Below are 26,568 nucleotides of genomic sequence, written 5' to 3'. Positions count from 1 at the left end.
TGTTGCAGAGGAGAAGGTGGAACAGCTTGTGCTAGGCACGGTAGCTCCAGGGTTTTCAGCATTGGGAGGCCACAGGTATATTGCAGCTGGCATGAACACATCACTCCCAATATGCGTTTTCTCCTCTACTAACTTAAGACCTGTTTTGGAAGCTCTTTCATTTGCTATTGGTGCTGGATTCAGGTGTTTGTTGTGGGGAATGAGAAAGCTTCCCAGCACGTATGTTTCATGACCAGACTGTATTGCTTCAAGCCATGGAAGTCTCAGTCTTCCTGCTTCTCCAGAAGGAAAATGTGGATAGTCTAGCTGCCTCCTTGGGATTCCCTGTCACAGCAAACCTCACAGCCCATAGCTACATCATACTAGCCCAAATTCACATACTTTCATGTGACTCATTTGCTGGCATAAACCAAAGGGAGTGTCATTTACATCACCCATTTAGAATTTCAGGTGTAAAAAAAACCTTCTTTTTTACTACCCTGGATTATGCTTCTTTTCCTAGTTTATGGTTTTGGTCTTGGTTTTTTTTTCTGTAATAAAACCAGAAACTGGTTTCTGAGTTACAATGCCATGCAGCCTTCTGAAAGTTTTGTGTGGGTTTTTGTTTGTTTGTTTGTTGGGGGTTTTTTTGTATTTTTGGCTGGTTTGGTTTGGGTAGTTTTGCTGTGGTGGGTTTTTTGTTGTTGGGTGGGGTTGTTTGGGTTTTTGTTTTTTGGGTTGGGGCTTCAGGTGTTTTGTTTGTTTGTTTTGTTCTGGTTTGCTTCTGTGAAGTCCGAAGTTATTTCCAGAAGAGATGGGTGGTCTGAGAACATTTACAGGTATGTGGAGGTCCATGCAGCACTCTGTGTGTCATTTGAACATAGTTAGCTGGCTGTCTTCAGGCTTAAAACATGTGAGTGAAGATCACATTCTTACAATGGCCATACATATGTTACAATGATAACATGGGCCACCAAGTCAGCAAACTGGACAAAGCTAGAAGATTTTAGCCCAGTTTTATATAGATAGGGTTTTCTCTGTATTCAGGGTGACATAAGCATGCCATCTATAATGTACAGAATCCAAAGAGTTCCTTTTACCAATGAATGATGATCCTGCTGGAGAATAGTGAGAGCTGCCACTCCTGGCTGACAGTGAATCTGCTGGGTCTTGGAGAACAGATATAGTTACCTAAAATCGATTAGCCTGGTATCATGTGAGCTTGCATAATGAGGAGGGCTGTGTCCAACCTCATGCCTATACTAAGGAAAACCACTTGTGCTGCAGATAAGTTATGTTTCATTTTAAATCTTCATTGGGTTGATAAAAATTAGTGGAACTGAGGTTTTCCTTCCCATGTATTAGCTGGCTGGTAGTGAAAGACTGTTCTCGCAGACAATTTTTAGTAAGATTCATGACTACAATCTTCCTTGTGATGAGTATACAAGAAAAGGTGCAAGTAAGTTAGGTAAAATGATCTAGGGGTGATGTTGCCCTATGAGCTGGGAGAGAGGATTGAGGTTTATAAAATCATGAAGGGTGTGGATAAGCTGAATGTTCACCACACCCTGCAATGCAAGAATTTGTAGAATTTGTAGTTTAAAATGAGTACTGACAGCCTGGGACTTCCTGCACCACAAGGCAGCAGAGGCAGGTTGTTATCAGCAAGGTCAGAAAGGGGCTTGTAAAATTCACAGGCAATTAGTGTAAATATTAAAATGACACAGTAAGGATATACCATTAGATATATACAGTCCAATCATTGGTGCTGGGAGAGCACAGAAGCAGGGACTCAGCATGAGGCACGTATACTCTTTGTAAATAGTATCTCTTGTTGCCCCTATAGAAGACAAGATGGTGGAGATGTACCACTTGTCTGGCTGTTTGCTTTGTTTATATCTGATGGGTAGTGTTTTGAAACTCTTCTCCGGTTGCTTGGTACCAGCAAGTCAATGAGTGACTTGTGTAAAACAGCTGATTCCTTTTCTGGATTCTTCAGACTCACTTGGGATAACTCCATATGAAAGGAAACTACAAGCCAACAGCTGATGGTAAAGCATTGCTGTCACTGCTAACAAATGCAACAATGTAGTACAGAGGGAAATTCAGAAAATTGCTGGATTATTTAGAGTGTCCAGAAGGATTCAATGCCTTTGAATGGGGCAGGCATTTTCTGCACCAAAAGCTGCCCAGTAAAGCCCAGCTCCTCTGCAGTAGTTAGGTGTTTTAAGAGTGGAGTAGAAACTTTGCAAGAAGCTCAGCTCAGGAAATGAGCAGTCTACTCTGAAGTATGTGGAGAAAAACTTCTCCAGACCCTTACGATATTGAAGGTTGTACATTTATACTCTGCTTGCAGAAATAACTCGGCAGGCAGACAGCTTTATGTAAGTCTGCTGAAGATGTGGTGGTGGTAAGACAGGGCATCCTCATGAAAGTAACTAATGGTTAATTCCAACGTAACTTGAGAACTGGAGCCTGGCATTTCAGTATTTGGGTATTTGTGGCTGAAAAGCAATAAAGCTCAGAGTCGGGTCTGATTTCCGACCCCCCGCCCCGTGCAGAAGGGAAGCACGTGCCCTGGCTGGGAGTACCCAGGCTGTTCTTCAGCTTGCTGACTCAGGCCCCAGAGCTTCTGAGCCATCACTCTCTACTTAAGAGAGCTTAGCTCAGCTTTTGCCTGGAGCTCTCCTATAAAGAGAGACCTTTTACAGGCCAATGCCATAAGTGATGGGAGTGAAGAAGGTAGGCAGGTAAATTCATGCTGACCATAGCCATATCTTGTTAATTAACTCTCCTGTTGAAAGGATTTACAAGGCTTCTTTTGCCTTCATCATACTGCAGATCCTGCAGAAAAATAGCATAGTGAGAGGTGGCTTCCTTTTGGTTGCCTGCTTAAATATAGTCCAAAATAAATTGTCTGTCATATTGTATATATTAAGAATTGTGTCTGGATCATCTCTATTGATGATGGAAGCTGAACTGTAGCAGCCTGAGAGAGGCTGCAGGAAACATCTATCCCAGGGAAATTTTACTTTTGAGTTTTAGGGTGGCCTCGGCAAATCGTCTGTGTCAGTGATCTGTTTTGTTCAGCAGTGTTTATTTATTTTAATTGTCTTCAGCTTTGTGTAAGCAGTAACCAAACTTGCGTAGTTCTTCTTGTGATTTGGATGCAACATTAAAAAGCGTTCACTCTAGAAATCATGTGAATGGGTGAGTTATTCCATGATTAAATAATGAAGTTAAATTTAAAATTGTTCGCAGTTTACTCTTATCTCAAAGTTGACTGCTTTGTGTCTGACCTAAAAAGAAACCAAAAACCCTCATAAGCTTACATTCTTACATGTTTTTATATGTCAGTTATAAAAATAAAAAAATAAAAGTATTTCTCCGTTACAAACTTTGTCTCTCGGTTTGCTGGCCACCTGTTTTGATAAACATGGGGATAAGAAGGACACAACCACAGTAGGGGTAAGACTGAAAAGAAATTATCAGTGAGATACAGTCATTCTCCCAGGGTAGATACCAACCACAGAGCATACACTCACAGACTTTCTCTTTTGCTGTTGCTGGCAGCAGCCCTTGCTTCATTTAAATTGCACCTGGTATATTTGGTTGAGGATACAAATTAGGTTGGAGACATTCCTCTTTCCTGTGTAGCTGCACAAGTCTGAAAAGTGCTTGCCCCTCTGGCTAAGCACGAGGTGGGACTTCCAGTATCAATTTCTTCCTGCAGCTAGAGAAATTACCATCCATGTGTTAGATGGGTTTTGCATGGATCCTGGCTTTTGTTTGCAAGTCTTATCAGTATCTTCCAGAATGAGACTAGGCAAGTTCTACTGCTGGGGAGACTGACATGTGAGTGGGAAGTGTCAGGCAGAAAGGCCTTGTTGCACAGATGCGTAACAGGAGTGGAGTGGTACCATCTCTTCCATGAGTGTTGCATCTCGTGGGTCAACTTGCTCTGTAAAAAAACCCTATCCCAGGCCTACTTAATCACTGCCTTCTCTTATTGGACAGGACTGCAGAGCTCATCTCCCTCTTGGAACCATCCTCTAACTGCATCCAGCCAGTACCTTTGAATCCTGCACAGCTCTGCCCCACAGTGCTCCCAGTTTTAGTCCAGATCTTAAACAATTGCACCTTAATGCCTCAGCCACTATCACACTGTGCTTAGTTCAAGGTATCTACAGATGTGCAGCTTGGGTTGATTGGTTGATGTGACCACTTAACAGTTTCTGCCTGCCATGACAAAAAAAAAGTTACATGCATATCTACTTAGTCTAAAGGCCCACAGCCTACCTTCCTGTGTTTGTTCATCACCATTTCATCCATGTGACTGTAACTCATCAACAGGAGGACTGTCATGATTGCTTTTCTAGGTTAAGAGCTGAGTTGTATTTCTCTTCTAATTACTCTGTTGCAAACCTACTGTTCTTTTTTCTGCATTTTTTTTTTAATGCCTTAAGCTTCTCCTGCGAACACCAGGCTAAAGTGGGAGTCTGGATTCTCTACAAGGTCCATGCCTCTTTAGTCTACAGCTCTGCTGTATGGATGCCAGAAACAGGGTTTATACATCTATATATACCAGAAATACTAGCTTAGGTTTAGGTGTCCTGGCAAGATACAGCACAAAGGAAGGCTCTTGTCCCTTGTAATTAGGACAGGATTGGGACATAGGCTTCATATTCTGCCTGAAGAATCACCATTCTGGAAAAACCTGTAAAAGCTGGAGTGTCGTGATAGTTTGTAGAAACTGAGGATCATGTGTATTTAAGGTTTCTGCTATTGAACCTCGGGGCAGAGGAGAGTTTGAATATCTAATTCAAAACACTTTAACTACTTCATTGAGCAATAGTACTTCATATAGCTAGTCTCTGCTTGTTTTGCATTTGCCCTAGGGTATGTAAATCACAGTATTCACATGCAGGCTTGAGGTGAGCATGTAAAAACACATGGACAGAAAGTTGAAGAGTTAGGAATGGAATGTGTAAGCATCTCTACTAATTTTCTTTTGTAAGATGTCTGTACTGAAAAACACACTTGCTGTAGAGCAAACTAACTTTTCCTCCTCTGCATGTTCTGTCTGGCTTCTGGTGTCATCCTGTGCCTTGTTCACATGAGACACTTCAGTCAAAGTGCAGCTGGGTTGTGTGTTCCTGGGGAATCACTTCTGATAGCTTTCTAAAATTGGTGTGCATGCCTGTCGGTGCAATTTCAGAAATTCAGTTCCTGATGTCTTGTTGAGGTTTAAAGCACTATGAATTCCCTTCCTCCACGAGTCTGCTGAGCTAGATCAGGTTTTTTTCCATATTTTAACAGCTGTTTAATAGGCAAATTGTCAGCTGCTGTTACATTTCATCTTAAAAAAAATGCAACCAATTCTTCTCTTAGGTAGCAAAATTATTAGAACCTATGTTTTACTTTTCCATCTCTCTCCTGTCCATTGGACTGAATTTGCTTCCCAGATTATTTTATTACTCCTTATTTAAGTTCAGAACCATCATTGTTTTAACTAAAGATGACTTTGTTTCTTAATGGTGGAGGTACTTAAGTCTGCACAGCTTTGAAATAGCAGTGTACCTAGAAAGAAGTTTGCACCACGTGAAATACATCTCTTTAAGCCACAACAAAATGTAGACCTGAGGCCCTGTTTTGGCTTTCAGCAGTGTCTTTATTAAGTTTATGTCAATTCTTACCTCCTCTCACTGTTAGGAAGCACTCCTCATGCCTGCTTGTGATGGTGACTGGTGGTGTTGAAACTTGACAGGATGAAGTTTAACAGATTTTTAATCCCATAACAAGTTTCCAGGCACACCACAGCATGAGTTTTAAGTTGCTCACTTTCATGGTTGACCCACTTCCATTTGGGACTGCACTGCAGCGAGAAGAGGTGGGCACCCTGTCCTACCTGTCTTCCCATACCCACTCCTGGGTGCATGCTCTCATGTCTCCCTTCGTACAGGTTTTAGTGCTGGTGCAGCTGGTGGTGTGAGCTGAGATAGCTCAAAGAGCTAGCTAACATCCAGCCCTGCAGAAGGGCTGCGCCAGGACCTTGGAGGACTTTGGCCACATGAATGCAAATCTTATGTCAGGTTTCCTGAGCAGCCTCCCTTCAGCTGTGTTTCCAGTGAGAGAGGAAGCTGCAGACTGGCAGAACACGAGCTGCTTGATAAAGCAAGGGCTACATTAGACAGTGTGTATTTTACTGCACTTCACTAACCAGGGTTACTGTGGTGCAAGATGTCTGCTGCAGCAGCATACAATAAATGTATATAATGAAAGCAGGGAAGCACCCTGTTACAGTGGCTGACAGAAGCATAGAGCTGTACTGAAAAAAATTAGAAGTGGATGAATAAATTCAGCCCTGTTTATCCTTGGGTGCACTGCTGGTAGACTGATGTCCAGCTAAGCACAGTCTGCCCTGAGGGCAGTGGCTATCATGAGAAACATGGAAGAAGGTGATATCTTTCCATTCATTGTGACTCAGGAAAAAATTGCTTTTCTTGAGCTTAAAACATAAATTTATATCCTGATGACAATGGCAGAGATAGGAGTGATACTTTAAAATGTCTCCTTTTGAAAGAAAGTAGTTAATATTTTCTCACAGATTTTGCACTTTGGTGCTGGCTGCCAGCTCAGTCAGCAGCATGCTTTTATATTATTTTTAGACATGCTTCATTGTTTTAGAAATCTGATAATTGTTGTTATGCCTGGAATCTTGTGATGGGCCTCTGCGTCATGGTCTGTGTTGGGTGCCTGCTTTATTTTGTTGTTTGTAGCCTTTGGCTTGCACAGCCTTTATGACAGCTTCATGTCCTGCCCTCTATTAAACAGGAGATTGTAAATTTAAAAGTATATGGCAGAGCTTTGGGAGGCAAAGCTGCAGTGGAGGTCTTTTTGCATTTGGAAAAATTTGTATCAGGACTGTACTTAAAATGAAGTGATTTATGCTTGTGTTCCTTGAAGGGGAGAGCTAAGCTATATTAGCCTGTGTGATGGAGCCCTGTCACTTTCATAGACAGGCAGCTTCTTTAACAGTCAGTATACCTTTGACTCACATTCACATGTGCTTGCATTAATTAATTTCTGGATTTTCTTTGCCACGTAGCTTTTAAATACTCCAATGCACATACTGTCAGAGCCAAATCAAATATAACTGGAAAAATGTGACTGCTTCGATGAGGAGCTGTTAGGCTAAGTCAGACTGGGGTTGGTAAAGCAAGGTTTTCTTCATACACCTAAGCTCCACCTATCTGAGTCAACAAAATGAAATGCTGTTTGGATTATAGGAAAGTTGAAGCAAAGCCAAGAGGAGGAAACTCTACACAGATGAGCGAAATCTGTTGGTCTGAGGGCTGTGATCAGGCTGTCCCCATGGTGGACAGAGAAGAAGGCACAGGAGCCCCATTGCAGAGCCAGCCAGTAGTCGCTATGCCACAAAACTGCAGCTGGTTTGCTTCTGCCTCTCACTTGGCTTCTGCTTGGAAGCCACCCACCCAAGTCAACAGCACCCTTTTCCTGTACACTCAGCCTAAGCTTCAGGCAAGCAGTGCTTCTCAGTTGAATCTGTCGCATATGGGTTGAAAGAAAACCTCACACTAGGAAGCATGTCATGGCTGGGACCTGCAAGAGGACCATGTACCAAACCAGCTGGGGTCTGTACCCCCCACCCTACAGGCTTTCATGCAGCAGTTACCAGCCACTGTTTGTCAGGCAGTGGTGGGGATGCACGTGTTTGCTTTGGCTGAATCTGCAGTGGGGTCCTTCTGCCCTCACCTCCTTCAGGCTCAGAAATTGCAGTTGGTCCCCTACTTGTTGCTAAAGCTCTTCTGTAGGTGTTCTTCGTCTAGAAATTTTCTAACCCTGCCTAGGCAAACCATTGGGCAGCCTAATATGTTACGTAAGTGCCAGCAAGTGTGAGGAAGCAGGTGTGGTATGAGGGAGGTCAAGGCCTAACTTAAAAAAAAAACAAAACAAAAAACCAACCCAGATCAACTGCAGATTTAGCTGTTTACATCCTCTCTGAGGATGTCCTTACTTATGTGCTCTTGAAGTTGTACAGTGGTCCTCCTTGGAGGTTGTCAGAGAGTCACAATCAAACATCAGATGTGAGGAGAGCTGTAGGTTTTGTGATCACTAGGATGCTGATTAAGAGGAATTAAAGTTACTGCTACAGTGAAGTTTGCACTGAAGATGAGACTTTAAACACTCAAAAATGCCTATTGTTTAATATATCTAACTTCTTAAAACTGTAAATTTCTAACTGCCTTTTTCTTTTCTGTTCCAGGTTGCATGTCTGGTTGGACTTGATGCATGGCATTTGCATGACACCTAACAGCCTAGCTCTGGATGTGTCACTGATCAAACATGGCCTATCCAGCAAATACTAATGGCAGTGCTACAGGTAACTAATTGGGAATGCTTTTCCCCTTTTGGATTATTTTTTTACATTTTTTTTTTTCTTATATTCTGAAAGTAGCAGAAATGGGAAGTAGCAGCAATTAAAACAACATGCTGAAAACAAATTTCCTGGTAGACCAGGGCCTGTCTGTGTCTGTCCATCTGACCCCCCCACCCCAGCCCTGAAAATCTTTTCGATGTTTAAAGCATGGAAAGTTGTTTGCAAAGATGAAGCCTGGCACTCAGTCATTCAGCATGAGCACTCTCTGCTTTCAAGGACCTATCCCTGGCTTACCCCAGACACTGAGAGGCCTAGGGGTTTTCTGCAAAAAGTCATGTGGTTATTATCCAGTGTCTGTAATTAACTTGTGAGATTAACCAGGTCTTACACATCAAATCCCCAAGCCCTTCCTGGTCACTCTTACTGGTCAGGTTGATCTTTTGTTTGCTGCTTCTCAGCAAAACATAAAAGCATTTCTCAAACAGCATCAAGAGGAGGTGTTCAGTTATTTTCACTTTTTTTTTTGGGGGGGGGGGGGGGGTTGGAAGGAAGAAGACATCTCAAGATGTCTGTTTCTGTTAGGTGACACTCTTTGAAACACAACGCTTGGCATGTTTAAAGGTTATTGAGGAGGACTGACAGGTCAGGAGGGGGCAGAGATTGCAGAACTACTGATAACAGCACTGCATGGAGTTCTTCCTGAGGTTGAGTCAATATTTTCCTGTTTTCCTGATCACTGCACAAACATAGTTTTAGCCCACTAAAGCTGAGGCTGCTACAATGAGATTATATGGAAAATTTGAAGAGCATGACAGTAGCTTTTTCAGTGCTCTTTTGACACGTCCTGATGTAGGTATGATTTGACATGGATTTGCAAACAAAGGCTGAGGTGGCTGGGAGCACTTTGAATATCCTGGGAAGAAACACTGAATATCTTTTTTTTGTGTTCTATGTAAATAGAAATTTCAGCCTAGGGAAATTTCCCCAAAGGCTCATGGACTTGTGCTCAAATGCTGCTTGCTAGGTCAAGATACACACATACTGAGAACTGACTTATCTCATGGATTTTTAGTCTCCTTTGGAAGTATGTTCCGGTATGGAAACAAATCTTAGATTACTGTGTTCACTGTAGAATTGTTCTAGCTAGTATAAAGGATTAAAACATTTTGTGTGCAGAAAATTAGAAATATGGAGTGTCATCATCTGCAATTTTTGCAAATCAAGAAGTCTCTCTTAAAGGTAAGTGGAAGTTATATGAAAACACTGGAGTTACCATTATCTGTTGATGGTTTAAGGTTAAATTGACAAATGTTAAATCCTGAGACCACTGAAAATGGGTATTTTCTCTTCCCCCTGCAGCCCCTGTTTTTATACAACTAGAAGTATTCTCTAAGAAAGAAAATATATCCTTTTGCAATCCTTTTGAGAAAGTGGATTTCAAAACCTCTGCTGTGTGATTTTAACTGTAGCTGTTTACTGCTTAAGCCCCTCTGTAACTTGACTTTTTTTAGTAATATGCTTTTAACTTAAGTCATGCAGAACAATTCCCTCTGCTTAGAGAGAAAGAAAAATTGTGCATGGAGTGTTACTGATTGGTTTACTAATGTTTTCCCCTGCTTGCAGTAGAATTATCTAATGAAAAAATTGATAAGGCTGACATGTAAGTCTAAAAGAAGATAAATGCTTACACTGGAATGTGTTTAATGCAAGATGAAGTTTTCATTTCAGGATTGTTATGCAAACAAAGGCTTCTTGCAGGGTAGAAGCAGTTTATTCCCGTATTTGTAGAAAGATACTATAATGAATTGCAAGTATTTAATTCAAAGCTAAATTGGACAACATTTTGCAGAGACTGTCAGGACTTGTTGGCTTTGCAAACCCATGAGGTCGGCGTTCTAACATGCAGCTGTGTATGCCTGTGTCTCCAAATCCTCAGCAGTTCATAATGGACATAGTACTGAGCTGCAAATACCTGTGATTTTTTTTTTTTTGTCCTGCCATGCTGCCTGGGAAAGAATGCCTTTGGATGAACAGGAACTGATTTGGGCGTTGGAGGTATTGAAGCAAGTTTCTTAATTGCATGGAGCTCTAAGAGTGGAAAGACAAACTTCAGGGGTGGTGTTTTCTGCACCCTCTGAATCAATCAGCAACAGGAAAAAGAACTAGAAAGACTTGTTATGGACTGCTAAGCTGCGTTTATGTTAGTTGAATATTCTGGCAAGCTTGACCACGTATTCGGCTGCGTTCAAATACGAGGTGACTAAAGGAGCAGTGGTTTGCTTTGCTTAACTCGAGAATGTGAGTACTTGCACTATTAAGTGATTATGCCTATGTACTATTTTGGTAAATATTTTCAGTATACAAGCCTGTATGGACTGCTGCTGCTGCAGATAAAAATCTGTAGAGGAATGTTTGAATTTAGAGCTTGTTTCCAGGAAAGTATCAAGCTATTTTGCGTTTGTATAGAGATACTTTTTAAAGGATGTTTATGGGAAGTATATTTGCTGTAAATATTTTCAGTGAGTGTGTATGCCAGATAAGCTACAAAGCAAGTGATGACTTTGTCATGAAAGCACTTACCATCAATTTCTCTGCCTCTTGCATAGCTTGGTGAAGACATGAACTGTAAATGTGGCAAATAAATAACAAGATACTGTGATCTAGACTCAGCTTTGTTTGCTGCTGACTTAAAGTTTTATTGCTGTTCCTGGTTTCATTGCACAGAGGTCTTACAGTGACCTGTATTTCTGTGAGCTGCAAACTTATTTGTTCATCTTTATACATTTTGGATAGTTGGTTTAGAGACTTGCTACTGATTTTTGAATGAGGCTGTGTCAAAGTTGTGCCATCTGCTCAGAAAACAACCCAAGCCTGTCTAGTGACAGAAGAAAAATGCAGAAAAATTTTCATTTTGTCAGTTGAGTAGTCACAACTGATTGCTGCTTCCAAGTCTACCTTGGTGGCATGTGAGCGTGCTGCTCAGTTCGGTAAACTCAGCAAGGTAAGCAGTGCAGTGGAAGTCCAGAGCATGTCATGCACTTGTCCAAGGAGCTGCAGCAGGAACTGGGAAATACCCTATGTCTGTGGGCAGCTATTGGAAGGCTGGGGTTGTTTTGGATTATGATACAGATTAATTTGTCTTTGCATAGTACAGGAGAAAAAAAAAAATCGTGAGGTGAGGTGGCTGTTTTTCTAAATAGTACTAATGTCTCCATTAACCACTGGGTGAAAGTTCCAGTAATTGTTAGCTTCTGTGCTGGCTAGGATGCATAAATCATCTATTTAATGAGGCTCTGCAAATGTTTCTGTAGCGTTATCTGTAGAAAGGTCCTCCAGTCAGCTGCAAAAAAAAACTGGTACACACCAGGCTAAAACTAACTGGGCAGTTTGGAAATACTTCTGACTGGATTTTCATTTTTTTTTCACTGATACCTGATTTGTTCAAACTTGATTTTCAAAACATACATTCTGAAAGGCACTCCATGGTGTGAAATTCCAGTTTAATTCCATTTTTTCTGATGTAGAAAACAAGGAAACGGCAAAGCAAACAGGACACTGATTAAAAAAAAATATAAAGATTAAAAAAACATATTTGTTTCTAACCATAATGAAAACATCTAGTTCATTTTACCTCCCTCAGCTCATCATGCTTAGGGGCTACAGAATTGTCAGTTATCTCTTTAAGATGGATATAAAAAAGACTTTTTAATAGAAGAAAAGCTTTTCCAGTTTTCCTAAATAGGACAGGCTGCACGGGTTAGTATAGCAAGGCTTTTGAACAACCCCTTTCTTGCTTTCTTACTTTGCTGTGAAGCAAATGCTTACTGTTTTCTGTACGTGGTGTCTGAGTTGTCCCTGATCCTTTCTCATTTTTCCCTTCTGTCTGCACCTTCCCCCATGCTCTTGTTTAAAGATTTGTGTTTTCATGCCTTCCCATTCCACTTTTAACATGCTCTGCTTACAGGAGCACTGCCTCATATGTGGATTCACTTGAACTGTTTCGCTGTGTAACTCTGCTATATGCTTTACCTCCTCCGTCAGATTCTTACTCAGTTTTTAAAGCAGTGGTATTGTACAGGGTCAGTATGGTTTTTACTGTTGGTCTTCCCTTTGCACCTCTAAAGCAAGGAACTGGTGCTGTAATAGCTAATGTACAGACACTTAGTGCCTGTTCCCAGTTTAATTCCTTTCCCTTTGGACCTCCTGGGATGGGGAGATGTCACCCTCAGCAGACTTGGGCATCCACCTCTGCTCTGGAGAATGTGCTGGGGCCGTGGGAGGAACTGAGGGTGGTTTGATGGCAACACAAAACTATGTTGGAGTGCTGTTTCCCTTGCAGCAGCATGACGTCCCTCTGGTTATTTTATGTATGCATAGTGACTCTGCAGCACCCCTGGGCCTCTGGTTAGATTTTTCTTTGAGCAGTTTTCTGGACTCCTTAGTGAAATTATACTTATGCACCAGGTAGTCAGAGAATGGGACCATAAGGAGGGGCTGCTGCCTGATTTAATGTTGTTTGAAATACTAACATCAGCATGACTCAAATACCAAATGTTTAATAAATGTATTTTCCATCTGTTGATATATAAATGCTTAAGCAACTGTCATAAAGTATAATGAAAACTCCTGTTGGCTTATTAACCCTTTTTTCACTGAATAAATAAAGCACACATTTCCTTAGAGGAAATGTTTTTATCATGCACATCCCCTACAGTGATTTGTAACAACTCTTACCGTAGGCACTTAGTGGATTATTTGAGTTAGAGTCACTCCCGATCCTTGTAATCTTAGGCAATATGCATGGGGTTTTACGTGATTTCCAGCCTAATGATCTGAACTGTAATCTGAGAAGAAAGTGCTGTGCACCAGAACATTACCACTATTCCTAATTTTAGCAGAATACCCACCAGTTTTCATTACAGACCCTCAGACAATAAATGGGAACTCGCAGACTTAAGTTAGCAATTAGACAAGTTTGCTAGGTGCTAGTCAATCTGATAGAGCCTTAATTTCTGAGTATTGCAAGTGCCTGCCACAAGACCCCAGATGACAGCTGCTCTCTGCTGCTTGTTTCTGCTGTGATTTCTAGGTGATATGTGTGATCCAGGGGTGCATTTGCTGCTGCAACAGAAAGCTTGCAAACACAGACTTTTAATTTGCCCAGTGTAAAGCCCTGTGGTCAGACCTCAGAGGATCAGGGATTGTTCATCTTCATTTACATGGGACTTGCTGTCTGAAGAACACTCTTCTGGCCTGATTTTGGAGTCTGCTGGAAAGGGAAGGGGCAGGACAAAGTTATAGAGAATATAGCAAATACAGTGTCATTAGGAAACCATAGCGGTCTGGCCCAGACAGCGCGGTCCTTAGAAATGGAGCTCGAATATGGTGGGAAGCAGATGGCCCCATATACAAAGCCATACATTCTGCAGATGCTCTGCAGAAGGACAAAGTGTTGTGAGAAATGCAACACAGATAACAGGCCTGTCTTTTTCTTGGAGATTACTGCAGTTGTGTCTTGTTCTGCATTATTTTCTGCAGCTGCCCAGAAGCATCTTACATCTCAGGTAGACAGAGGACTATGTTCTTTCTTCTCTGAAGCAGGCTTGCTCATGGAGTAATGCATGCTTTCCTTGTCTGAGCTTTTGAGATGCACTTGCATGGGCAGCATGGCCTTCTCACATGGCTTGCTGCTGCTCCCTGTGGAAATACATGCCCTCTACACCCTCAGAGACAGCTAAGGGTGCTGATAATGTATTTCAAAGCCAAAAATGCTTCAGCGACTAAACCGGCATGCCTTGCCCCTAACGGTACCCTGCAGCCTCACTGAACTAATGATAATTATAGTGATAAAATCCTCTTCCTGGGATGGAAGTCAGTGCTTTGCACTGATCTGGTGCTTGTCAGGTGCAGGCCTGTGTGAAGGAGCAGCCCATGGGGCTGGGTCAGGGGGAAGCACCAGTATTGGCACAGGTATGTGTAACAGGAAAGACACCCAGAATGAACTTTTTCCAGACTTAAAAAATCATTCTCTCTGCATCTTCTTCCTTCCCCACCCTCTGAAGATAAAACAACTTAGCATTGTAGCCATTTAACCCAAAAGACTGTATTTTTCCCCAATAGTATTCCACAGTAGTCATCACTCCCTTCTCAGATATTTCTACGGAAAGGAGGTTATGGATAATGCAGAAGAATCTATCTCTGTGGGAAGGGATTTTGTTGCCTTTAAAGGATGCAGCCCCCTAGGGAGATGGCTTGGATGGAAATAGCCTGGTTGTCTTCTGTTCATGAATGCTGAGTGGCTGCATTTAGACGTGTTCCTTGCAAAAGGGTTTGTGCTGGAGCTGATGTTCTTGGGAAACTTCTTGTAATGGCCACCTCTCTTCTTCCTCTACTTCATGCCATTTGTAAGGTTTTGGATTAGAGATGACAGAAGGGCAGCCCTTCCGGTATCATGTTTTCACAGTAGGTTTAGGAGCTGATCAGGCTGCCCACGTTGGCATTGCTGCTGTATTTCCACTTCCTTCCTCTGGAAACACAACTCCCCGTGGTGGCAGCCTACAGATTGCTGCCAGCGTGTCCCCATGTGACCAGCTCCAAGCTTTGGGACAGAAGTGTGCTTGTGGCCATCCTCCTGTTTTCTTTCTCCCATTCCCTCCTGTGATTTCATCCGGACATTGCACTTAGCCATATTGGCTGAAAGCAACAGTTGACCTCCACTGCAGGATGCACTTTGCAGCTTATAGTGTCTGTGGGTGGTTGGCAGACCAACTTGGTCCAAATACAGCTCTCCCCTTTCCCCATCTCTCTAACTCTTTAAAAGTCTTCAAAGATCTGTGTTAACTATAGTCTCCCAGGATTTTTCTTCACCTGACTCTTGTCACAGACACAGATAAACCCAAGTGCTCACAAAAGGTGAGTGTGAGATCTGATCATATTCTTTCATGCTGTCAGTCCATCCTTTCCCACTTTGAAAGACTTTTTCCTTGTAGAAATACATAATATGACTCTTTCCCTGTGTTTGCCCATCCCTTTTTCTTGCTCAGTTTCTCCTCCCTAGTAGTGGTTTCTATAATTGTCTTTTTTTAAAGAAGATGTTTCTGTTTAGTTTTTTTCTTAAAGAGAATATGTTGCTTTCCTTGAATGTACAGGCCCTGTCTGTGGTACTTCTGTATGGCCCTTCAGTATTTGTTAGAAAGTAGGAGAGAGAGGGGTGGAGGGAGGAGGTAGAAACTGTTTTTAATAGCAGGGTTTGAAGGTTTGGTCAGATTAGAGTGAGGATCAAATTAACTGATAATTTGGAACAGATTGTCCTCCCTATGTAAAACAGGCATCACTGGTCTGGAGTAGTCTCATATTGCTGAGAGGCATGCTTGTTGGTGTACTCCTGGCCCCCTCCCTCCTCTCTCTTCACAACCAATCCCTCTGCCCGGAGCACTGTTGTATGGGTTGCAGAAGATCCAATAATAAGGAGAAAACACTTGTGAAACTCAGCTGCTGTTACTGGAATTTCAGCTCTAATCTTAGCAGTGAGGTCAAGTTTTAACACTTCATGTTCACTGCTTGGTAAATCTCAAATGTGCTGCTTGAAAAGTACAATGCAAGAAAATACCATAAAATGCATGGTTGTGGGTGGAAAAATGGACTGACATTTGCATGTGATAGACACACAAAGACAAGATTAGGGCTGTCATGCTTTAAGGGATTATGCCAATCACCATTTTTTTCACTTCAAGAAGTCCATGGCTAAATGCTTTCTCCCTCTCTCCCCTCCTTCCAATAGAAATTAATTATTAGATTTTAGATACATTTTTTCGTATCTTAAGTCAAAAGGTTTTAAAACAAGGTGTATTTTAGAATCATTCTCTTTTGCTCCTTTCTTCTGTTTTTCTACATGGAGCCTGCTATATTGCTTTTAAGCTTGCCAGTACATGAATGGGCTCAAAAGGCAGTTCCTTTACTGTGTCCCTGTTCAGACTTTCTCCATTCTCCCATGCATGGTTAGAATAGAAAAGAATAAACCAAGTTGGAAGAGACCTTCAAGATCATTGAGTCCAACCTATCAACTAATCCAACCCACCTAATCAACTAAACCATGCAACCAAGCACCCCATCAAGTCTCCTCCTGAACACCTCCAATGACGGTGACTCCACCACCTCCCCGGGCAGCCCATTCCAATGGGCAATCACTCTCTCTGTAGAGAACTTCTTCCTAACCTCCAGCCTAAACCTCCCCTTGCAAAGCCTGAGACTGTGTCCTCTTGTTCTGGTGCTGGTTGCCTGGGATAAGAGACCAACCTCTGCCTGTCTACAACCTCCCTTAAGGTAGTTGTAGAGAGCAATAAGGTCACCCCTGAGTCTCTTCTTCTCCAGGCTAAGCAACCCCAGCTCCCTCAGCCTCTCCTCATAGGGCTTGTGTTCCAAGCCCCTCACCAACTTTGTTGCCCTTCTCTGGACACGCTCCAGCAAGTCAACATCCTTCTTAAACTGAGGGGTCCAGAACTGGACACAGTCCTCAAGCTGTGGCCTAACCAGTGCAGTGTACAGGGGGAGAATGACCTCCCTGCTCCTGCTGGCCACACTGTTCCTGATGCAGGCCAGGATGCCATTGGCCCTCTTGGCTGCCTGGGCACACTGCAGGCTCATGTTCAGCCTACTGTCAAGCAGTACCCCCAGACCCCTCTCTGCCTGGCTGCTCTTGAGCCACTCTGACCCCAGCCTGTAGCACTGCATGGGGTTGCTGTGGCCAATGTGCAGAACCCGGCACTTGGATGTGTTAAATCTCATGCCGTTGCATTCTGCCCATCTGTCCAGCCTGTCGAGGTCCCTCTGCAGAGCCTCTCTACCCTCCAGCAGATCAACTCCTGCCCCCAGCTTGGTGTCGTCAGCAAATTTACTGATGATGGACTCAATGCCCTCATCCAGATCATCAATAAAGATGTTAAAGAGCATGGGGCCCAGCACCGATCCCTAGGGCACACTACTAGTGACTGGCTGCCAGCTGGATGTGGCACCATTCACCACCACTCTCTGGGCATGCCCCTCCACCCAGTTCCTAACCCATCACAGTGTCCTCCCATCTAAGCCATGGGCTGACAGCTTGGCGAGGAGTTTGCTGTGGGGGATGGTGTCAAAGGCCTTGCTGAGGTCCAGGTAGACTACATCCACAGGCCTCCCCACATCCACCAGCTGGGTCACCTGATCATAGAAGGAGATCAGGTTGGTCCGGCAGGACCTGCCCTTCCTAAATCCATGCTGGCTGGGCCTGATCCCTTAGCCATCCTGTAAGTGCTGTGTGATTGCACTCAAGATGACCTGTTCCATAATCTTGCCTGGTACTGAGGTCAGGCTGACAGCCCTATAGTTAGTTAGTTACAGTCCTGTTCCCTTCTTCCATTCTCAGACATCCATGTTGTTTATCCTTCACTTTATCTTCCTTGGTATTCCTCTCCAGAGCTTCAACTCAATCCATCTCTCTCTGAGGGCATGCAGGGACTTTTCCCAGGTACAGCTTTCAAACAAACCATCTTGCTGCGAAAATGCACTATTCACATTAATGGAAAAAATACTGCCCTCTCCTTTTGCAGAGAAAAGTTGTAAGGCTACAACTCTACAAGCATGTGTGTGGCTCAGCCAGACCATCTCCACCCATATTCCTGCAAGACAAGACACCAGGTAGAGCCAAGCCTACAGCAGTAAGAGGGACATTTCTGTGTGAGTGTAGAGCTTCTTGCTCCACTCCAGCTTTACCATCTTTCTCCAATCCTGCTGTTGCATGATGTACTGCATACACTGTTTATCGGTTACATGGCACATTAATAATGGAGGTGTTTAAGACCAGGCTGGATAGGCTCTGGCCAGCCTGATCTAGTGTGGGGTGTCCCTGCCCATGGCAGGGAGGTTGGAACTAGATGATCCTTGTGGTCCCTTCCAACCCTGACTGATACTATGATAGTAGTCTTGCCCATGAGGCCAGCAGTTAAGCATGGCACTTCCCCCTCTCCTCCCCCCCCCAGTTTATGTGGCACTTTTCCTTAATTCAGTCTTCTGCATAATCAGTATGTTATTGTGAATAGAAGTGTAGTATTTCTGGATTAGTGATTGTTACTAGAACTTAATAGGTTGTTAGCAGTGATTATAAACTGTTGATTCAAGTGGGAAAGAGGTACCTAAAATCATAGCCTGTATAGTTTCCCTAGCAAGGCTGCGAGTTCCTTCCTGTGCCCTGTCTTTGCTCAGCTGGAGAAGTAAGGGATGATGAGTAAAGTACATGAGATACCTTCCATGCTGGTAGGACCTGCCACCTGACTCCAAATGACTCTTTCAGCTGTTTTCAAATGCACCTAGGAGAGTAACTAGGCTGACACCTCCACTTTGCACCCCTGTGTGTAGCAAAAGAAGCCTGTGGATGTATTTCCAGCTTTCACCAAATCTGAAGGCTTGAATGGTTTACTCCCCCCAACAAGTCATCTTACCAGAAGCTTTGCCATGCAGTCTTATTGAGAGAGCAGTAGAGATCATGTGTTGTCAGATGGTGCACAAAATATGAAGTAACTCAAGTTCCTTCTATGTGAAACTAAACCGGATGGATGCTTACTGATATAGGGTGCATTTTTCAGTTGCATCTTCTCTCTGGGTAGATGCTAACTAGTGAGGAACTAACAATTGTGCCATGCAAACCTCATATGGAAGTTTTGCATGTTGGGTCAGATTAGTCACCCATAATACTATCTCAAGCACTTTAGCTGTCGATCTCCTTACAGTGCTAACACATCAGCTGCAGTCTTGATGCTTTGAACACAGTAACAGAATGCCTCCCAGATCCCCTGAAAATACACATTTGACACCATGACCATCCTTGGCTTAGGAAGTCTCTGGGTTGCGGGTTTCTGGAAGCTGACAGGAGAACTGTTGCTTCATGTTTGATTTCTGATAATGCTCATCCAGAGGAGAAGGTGGGTAGGCCAGATGAGTTTCAGGTTTTACCTAAATGGCTTGCAGGTTTGAAATCATTCTATGGATGCCAACTGCCAAATTCTGAAAAACTGTACAGAAAACAAAAAACAAATGCACAACAATGCCAGCCCACTTTCCAGACCACACCGCCTCACCACCCTCCCCCCCAAAAAAGCAAAGCAAAACAAAACTCACCAAAACAAACCCAAGGAGAAGCCGTATCCAACCTGCACCAAAACACAACAGCTGTATTTTTTTGAGGTACGAACATTAACCTGGAAGTGGTGGCCAGGCCAAACTCTGTGCTCCCCTGGATCAAAGCAATGTAGTTGGGTATCTTACTTCATTCTTTATAAGCAGAGCCACTCCACAGATGAGGAAATGGTCTGTTGGAGATGTGTTTTAAAGATCTGTGTTCATCCATTGCCTTTCACAGATCCATTGTGCCCCCTCTGCCTTCTGATTTCAAAAGGAGTAAAGTAACCTGCTTTTCATATAAGAATTTACCATCTGGATGGCTGCCAGTATACCAAATCTTACATTCACTCTGCTGCTGACCAGGTCAGGTCTTCTGGTCACTGGGGAGCTGTGCTCTGACCTCACTTTTGTTTCTACTGTAAACGGTAACTGAATGAATTTGTTTGGCACCATAATGGTCTCAAAGGCCAAGAGAGTAAATACACGCATGCTCTTTGCCCAGACATGGGTCTCTGTATTTGACTTTCTGGACATAGGGAAAGCACCAATACAGGTTATGGGTTGTTGCTTGCACTTGTGCAGGCCTTTTTCAGCCTGCTGATTGACTGAGCTTTAAGAAGAGTCCACTGAAGGTGCATGACTTGATTTGAGGCTTGTTCAGATGTCAAGCCCTTGAAACCACAGAGTAATGATAAACAGATGGCGCATGTGGAGACAGCTGCTAAAATCTGCTCTTCTCTAAACAGGATATCATACTGTCTTTTTTTAGAAAAATGAAATCATACAATGTTAGAGATTTTTTTGTCATTTTTCTTCTCTAAGCAGAATCCTAACTCTTGAGGATAGATGTTTTGTCTACACCTTCTATTCTCGGATGTTATTCCAGATGTCACTTTGTTTGTTTGTTTGTTTGTCAGTCACATCAGAGTAACTAGATGGGCATTTTCGTGTTCTCCCCTGCCTGGTGAGAAAAACTTGATGATGGAGCTAGAGATGTCCAGCAGGACCACCCAGTGCTGCTGTACACTGCTTGTCCTCACCTGATGGTCACTCACTCTGTTGAAAGATAGGGCTTGAAATGCAGTGAGTGTGAAGTGATAGCCAGACAATGTTTCAAGGGCTGAATTTTTGCTTTTGTTTCCCTGAACAGGAAGCATAAGTTGGGTTTCAGCTGCCTTAGTTTTTCAGTCTTCTATTAGAAACTTAAGAGAATAGTTAGAAGCTATTCCCAAAGCATTTTTTGTGGAGAACTGCTTCTCTTTGTGGATAGGGTGGTGAGAGCAGAAACCAAACCTAGTTCATTTAAAATTCAGTCCATAGATGTAACAAGTTGGTTACACCTAGAGGCCTTTTTTGGACTTTTTGGGAGGGCTCATGTTTTATAAAGTGTGCATCAATGTCTTGTAATTCAAGGAAGTAAATGTAAAATTTCCTGGGGAGTTCACTTACAGTACAAAAGTTGACGCCTGCAAGTATTAAATTTTACTTTGCTTCATATTAAATACCGCTGAGGCCACTACACATGTAAGGAAACACGTCTATTGAAAGTTTGTGCCATTTAGCTGAAGGCACTGTGAAAGACTAGGACCTCTCTCCTGTCATTTCAGCACAAAGATTCCACTTCTGTTTGGAGCACAACCCTTCCAATGTGCAGTGATCTTGGAAATTATTTTAACAATTTATGTCTCTTTTTACCTTTCTTTTAGACTGTTCTTAGACGGAAAGCACGGCAGTAAAACTCTTTTCCTCTTGTCCTGTGATGTCTTAGGACTGTTACCTTTGTTAAATTTGCCTCTTCCCATGCACATATACTTTTGGAGTCCACGTTTGGCTGTACTATAGCAACTCTTACTGCAAGCAGAGGCAAAGAGAGATGTAGCTGAGGCCTTTGAGGGCCTCTTTGTGATCCCGAGAAGTGACTGGTTTTCATCTGGACTCCCAGTTAATTACCTTTACTTGAGTTAATACTCAGTGTTATGTGAAAACATGAACACTTAATATAGTAAAATCAAATATCTGTGCATCATTTTGAAAGTGCTTATAATAATATGAAGGGTATCTTATGTATTTTGGCTGAGTTTGAGGAAAAAAGTGTTTGTGTCTGTAACTTTTGGGATAAGGTCTTTATTTTTATCCCTTAAATTATAAGTTGCATTTGAGAAGCGTAAACAAAATGAGATTGAATGTAACACAGGCAGAATTGCAAGCAGTAGTGGTTACAACAGAGGTAATTGTTTTGCCCAAATTGTATCAATGAACCTTTCTGTGCTCTTCTGTTCACATGTGGGAGTGAGAAATGAGAGGGGTGGAGGTGAAGGGCTTAGGGAGCAATGGAGAACGAGTGGAACAGCAGTGGCCTGAACTTTTAATTCCCTCTTGGGAATTAAGTCTTCCTTCGACTGAGGGAAAAAAAAAAATAAATCTTTCCAGTGTCTCATTTGGTAGTGTTCCTTTTGTCCTGCTATCCACTGCATGCTTTTTAACCCTTGGAGAAATGGAGGCATCGCACAGCATGTGAAGTGGTGTGAAGGAAACCTTTGGCACTGTGCTAGGCTGGCTGCCGGGCTGGGACTGTCTCAGGAAATTCCAAATGAGTATAAATAAATGCTCTGTAGCAGCCTCTGGGCTCCCTGCCTGCTGATGTGTCAGGAATACGCATTCCCTTTAAGGCAAAGGAAAATGTGCTTCAGACTTAATTTCCTGAAAAACTAAACACTGCAACGTCCAAGGGTTTGTTCCTGGATGAACTGGTGAGTGAGACCCTCAAATGGGGTAGGGGGAGAGGTGAGATGGGAGTAGCTGGCTCTGCTAGTGCTGAGGGCCAGCTAAGAAAAGGGATGGGGTGGGAGGCACCCCAGGGTAGCACAGCTGAAAACAGCCCCTGATGTTCTTATAGAATATGATGTTTGGATGTGTTTGTTTTTTTCATTTCGTTAACAGTGCCTGGTTAGTTGGGTTGTCTTGCAAGTGCTGCCGTCTGAAGGCAGCTTGCTCTTGCTGTTTCAAGCACATCTGGTAGCCTCTTTGGTTTTGTTGTTGCAGACAGAGTAGTTTGTTTCCTTCCAACAAATGTATGTTTTCTAATGGGACATCAGTGCTGTGAACACTCCAGTGAAGGGAGCACAGAATCCACTTTCTGTTAGGTATTGTTTCAACACCAGAAAGGTTGCTGTTACCCTTAAAGATGCTAATTTTGAGTATTGTTTATAGGCTTTCAATTATAATCCGCTGGGTTTAGCTGTTTAATAAAGAATTAATTCTAATAATTACTTTTTTTAACTTCTTGGAGAAAATAATTTCAGTGGTCTGAACTATTTTAAGTTCAGAGGACAAGTGTTCAGTGTTCCTGGAAAATGCAAATCACTTACGCTTTTGAAGTTTGGGAAGGCAACACACATCTGACTTCTCAGAAGGAATCAGTACTAGATTAATATAAAAAAGAGTAGGAAGGAACAATTTCTGGTATTTGAAATGTCATACTGATTATGCAGCGTAAATCAAAGTCATTATGGAGGTATGTGACAAAATAATGTCCTTCCAGGACTCACAATTACAAATGTTTGCAGAACCATTCTTGCAGAAGACGGTTCTTCATTTTTTCCCCCCTCTTACTCTGTGCACAGCTGTAAGGCCGAACTGAAACTCTTAAGTCAGTTTTTCTATTCTGTGGCAGGTTTATATCCCAAGAGTCCAGGTTCTTTCTCGGTGGTTACTTCTGTTACAATACTTCCATGTATCTGTTCTCCACTTCTCACCTCTTCGGTGATTTATAGGCACAGAAGGGTAATGATAATTATAAATCTAAATATTTTTGGTTTGTGAGTCAGCTGTTCTTGGCTAGAAAGCAAACATCCTTCTTTGCCTGGGCTTCACCAGGTAACACTGACGCACAGTTATGTTAAAAGACATATTGAGTCAAACGTGGCTTGAATCCATGACTCCTTTAGCCCCCATGAGGAGTGGGAAGATGATCTGGATGAGGGAGGAAGGAAGAGAAGTATTTGGGGGGTTGCTTGTCTTCTGCTTTCCCAGCCCTCTTGTGTGGGTTTTGTCAAGCCCACCCTAGCCCTGGTCTTTGTAATTGGTTTTTTCCTTTGTCATTTTTCTGGTGACAACGAAGTCACACTAAAAAATTTGACTTCACTGGTGGTTTCACAATGAACTCACTGGTGAAGTCACTTTACGCCAGTAAAGCAGGGGATGATACACTGTCAGAAGAGCAGGGCACGTATACATTTTCAAGAGCTGACAAGTGAGGCACAGCAGCTTTCTACTCTCTGTGAAGCACAGAATAGAAAGGTGCCTTACCAACACTGACACTCAACCTCACATTCCTCAGCATCATTGGCTGAAATAGTCCATATGTACTGGGATGTATTTTTGCAAATGAGGGGTGTGATGGTTTTAATCTGAGCTGTTCACCTAATGTGTTCAGTAGATGACAATGTATGGCTTCTCCTGGGTTTCAAGGAGCTTGTGATCGCTATCTACTGTTTGCCATAACTTAACTTATTTTGCCAGGCCTGTGTTAGTCTGATTTGGAAAGTATCTTTAAATTGAATAGTCTTCATTTGTCACAAAACATGCCTGGAGCCAATGAGTGTGCCCACAGTAGAAAGTGAATGAAGTAAAAGCTTCAGTGAATGACAAAGGGCAGTTCTCAAGCAGACAAATACTGCAAGACAAAAAAAATGCACACGTAATCAGGTTCTTGCAAAGACTCATATGGGTTTGGACTTGTCATGTTGTCATCTGGTTTTCAAACATAAGTAAACAGGTCTGAGATGCCCCCCATTTCAAGACCAAAAGTAAAGGATGACTGTGAGCACCTTGTAGCTCTTCCCAGCATTAACTGAGGTATCAGGAGGCTAGCTTTAACTTCCAGAGGGGAGCATTTTCTGTAGCTGAGCCAACTAAGTCCCCCCATCATTGGTTCAGTGGTTTGCTTTCAGTATAAGTCAAGTTCTTTCTTCCTCAGTTACATTTCTTAACACAGCACATTGGTTCAAGTGATGTTGGCAGAGGATGATTGGAAAATGCATCAGTGCAATGAGACTATGACTGCCACTCGCTTCTGACTTGCTTGAGGGTGGACCTCATGGTCACCCTCAGAGTCAGTGTGCATCCACAGGCTGACTTGTGACAGTAATCTGCACAGGTGGACACTTCAAAGCAGTTTCTCTGCAGAGGTGGCAGAACTGTGGACAACAGCAACAGCCTCTTCCATGGTTTCTGCTCTGCTCTTGCTTGCTGCTGGAGCAATTGGCAGAATAAGCTAATGACTATATCCCTTCCCACCCATGCCCTGCTTCCTGCCAGCCATAGTTTGATTTCCCCTGGGACCTGTGAGTCAGAAACTGGTATGGAGGCAAAACAGACTAACCTCTTAGTTTTGAGTTCCCGTGGTTACTGGCCATGAGGTGGTGTACATACAAGATACCCCACCACATAACTGCCAGCTCTAGAACTATTGCCACAAAGTTGAAAATTAAGAAGTTCTCAAGAATATAAACCAGGTTTTGTGAATTTTGATAAGAGGGCATATTGTAGTCACTCTTTTTATTTCCCTCCAGGAACAGATTTTTTCATAAAAAAGATTCATCCTTTATTCAGGGTTATAGTCTGCATTTTATATTTTAAATAAGCTTCTTTATGAGCTATTAGTTTTCAGGTCAGAGATTCTAAAGGTAAAAATCCTAGTCATCAAAAAGTCCAGAGAGGGTTAGGAGGTGTGGGGTTTTTTAAAGGTGTATTTTACTTTCAGCTCTCAGAAATAATTTTTAGCTGTGGTTGTATGCTGTTCAGATGTAAACTCTCTAAGCAACTCTTTTTTTACCAAGTGAAAGAAAACCTTTAAAAGGGGGGGGGGGGGGGGGGGGGATAAAAAATAATCAACGTGACCTTGACAGATTCCCCTCCTAACACTGGGAAGGCTATTCAGTATATATAAATGTCTTCAGGTAGCAGGTATATACAAATGTCTTCTGAGCATTTTCTTTGTGATACCAAAATGGTCTGGTTTCTGTAGCTATGAACAGTGGTCAGCACATAGTTAGCAAACATGCAGCAAGAGGAGAAAAAAAATAAGAAAAGACAGAATTGCTTCTACAAGATGAAGAAATGGAATTTTCTTATTTAGGAATTGAACCTTGAGGAGGTGGAGACAATGGGACATCCAGACTGTGCATCCATCTGCCCACCAGCACCAAACTGAAGGATGGCTCATTGGTTTTGCTGTAATGTTAAATAATTACAATTTTTGTTATATTTTAACTATAATGATAATACTAATATACTACTAATCAACTAAGAATTTTCATGCTCAGAGAAGCCTGAGTGAAAGACTGTTTTCACTGTGGGTTGATCAAGTTAATGGAAAAGCCCAGTTAAGCCTTTAGATGCATTGAATAGTATGTGCTATGTGGCCATGGTTGTTTTGATTTTTTTTTTCTTCCATTGCCATAATAGTTCTACTTCTTCTAGGAAAAGCATAGTATTAAGATAGTGGATCCATTCTTAAAATGCCTCTGCTTTTAACCAGTGTTAAAAAGCTGGTAAATTGGTAAATGTGGCATCATAGCCCGGTGCCCTAGTGTTCATGTTCACAGTGCAAGTGAAAACCAGCAGCCACCTGAATCATCATTCTTCAACATTTCTGCTGCTTATGTTCATTTACTTAGAGTAGTGTCTTTAGTTCACTTCTGTGAGGGATATTCACAAATATCTGACCTGATGGGAAGTTGTAGACAGACGGATGTTGGTCTCTTCTCCCAGGCAGCCAGCACCAGAACAAGAGGACACAGTCTCAGGCTGCACCAGGGGAGGTTTAGGTTGGATGTTAGGAAGAAGTTCTCTACAGAGAGAGTGATTGCCCATTGGAATGGGCTGCCCGAGGAGGTGGTAGAGTCATCATCATTGGAGGTGTTCAGGAGGAGACTTGATGGGGTGCTTGGTGCCATGGGTTAGTTATTTAGGTGGTGTTGGATTGGTTGATGGGTTGGACGCGATGATCTTGAAGGTCTCTTCCAACCTGTTTT

General features: G+C 42.6%; 1 protein-coding gene across 3 annotated transcripts in view; it reads left to right on the top strand.

The window, feature by feature from the left end:
• KANK1 (KN motif and ankyrin repeat domains 1) overlaps positions 1-26,568 on the top strand; it is a 140,069-nt gene that overhangs the window by 78,436 nt on the left and 35,065 nt on the right. For 2 of the 3 annotated variants that reach the window (XM_054177902.1, XM_054177903.1), the window contains exon 2: positions 8,267-8,383. In XM_054177902.1, the coding sequence (XP_054033877.1) occupies positions 8,347-8,383 (37 nt within the window). In that variant the 5' untranslated portion in view covers positions 8,267-8,346. Of the gene's footprint in view, positions 1-8,125; positions 8,143-8,266; positions 8,384-26,568 lie in introns of those variants that run through there. The other variant, XM_054177904.1, reaches the window with a different exon arrangement.

The sequence above is a fragment of the Dryobates pubescens genome, chromosome Z, assembly GCF_014839835.1.
Source record: "Dryobates pubescens isolate bDryPub1 chromosome Z, bDryPub1.pri, whole genome shotgun sequence".
Taxonomy (NCBI): Eukaryota; Metazoa; Chordata; class Aves; order Piciformes; family Picidae; genus Dryobates; species Dryobates pubescens.
The sequence above is the reverse complement of the archived record's forward strand: the minus strand, read 5'-3'. Positions and strand labels throughout refer to the sequence as shown.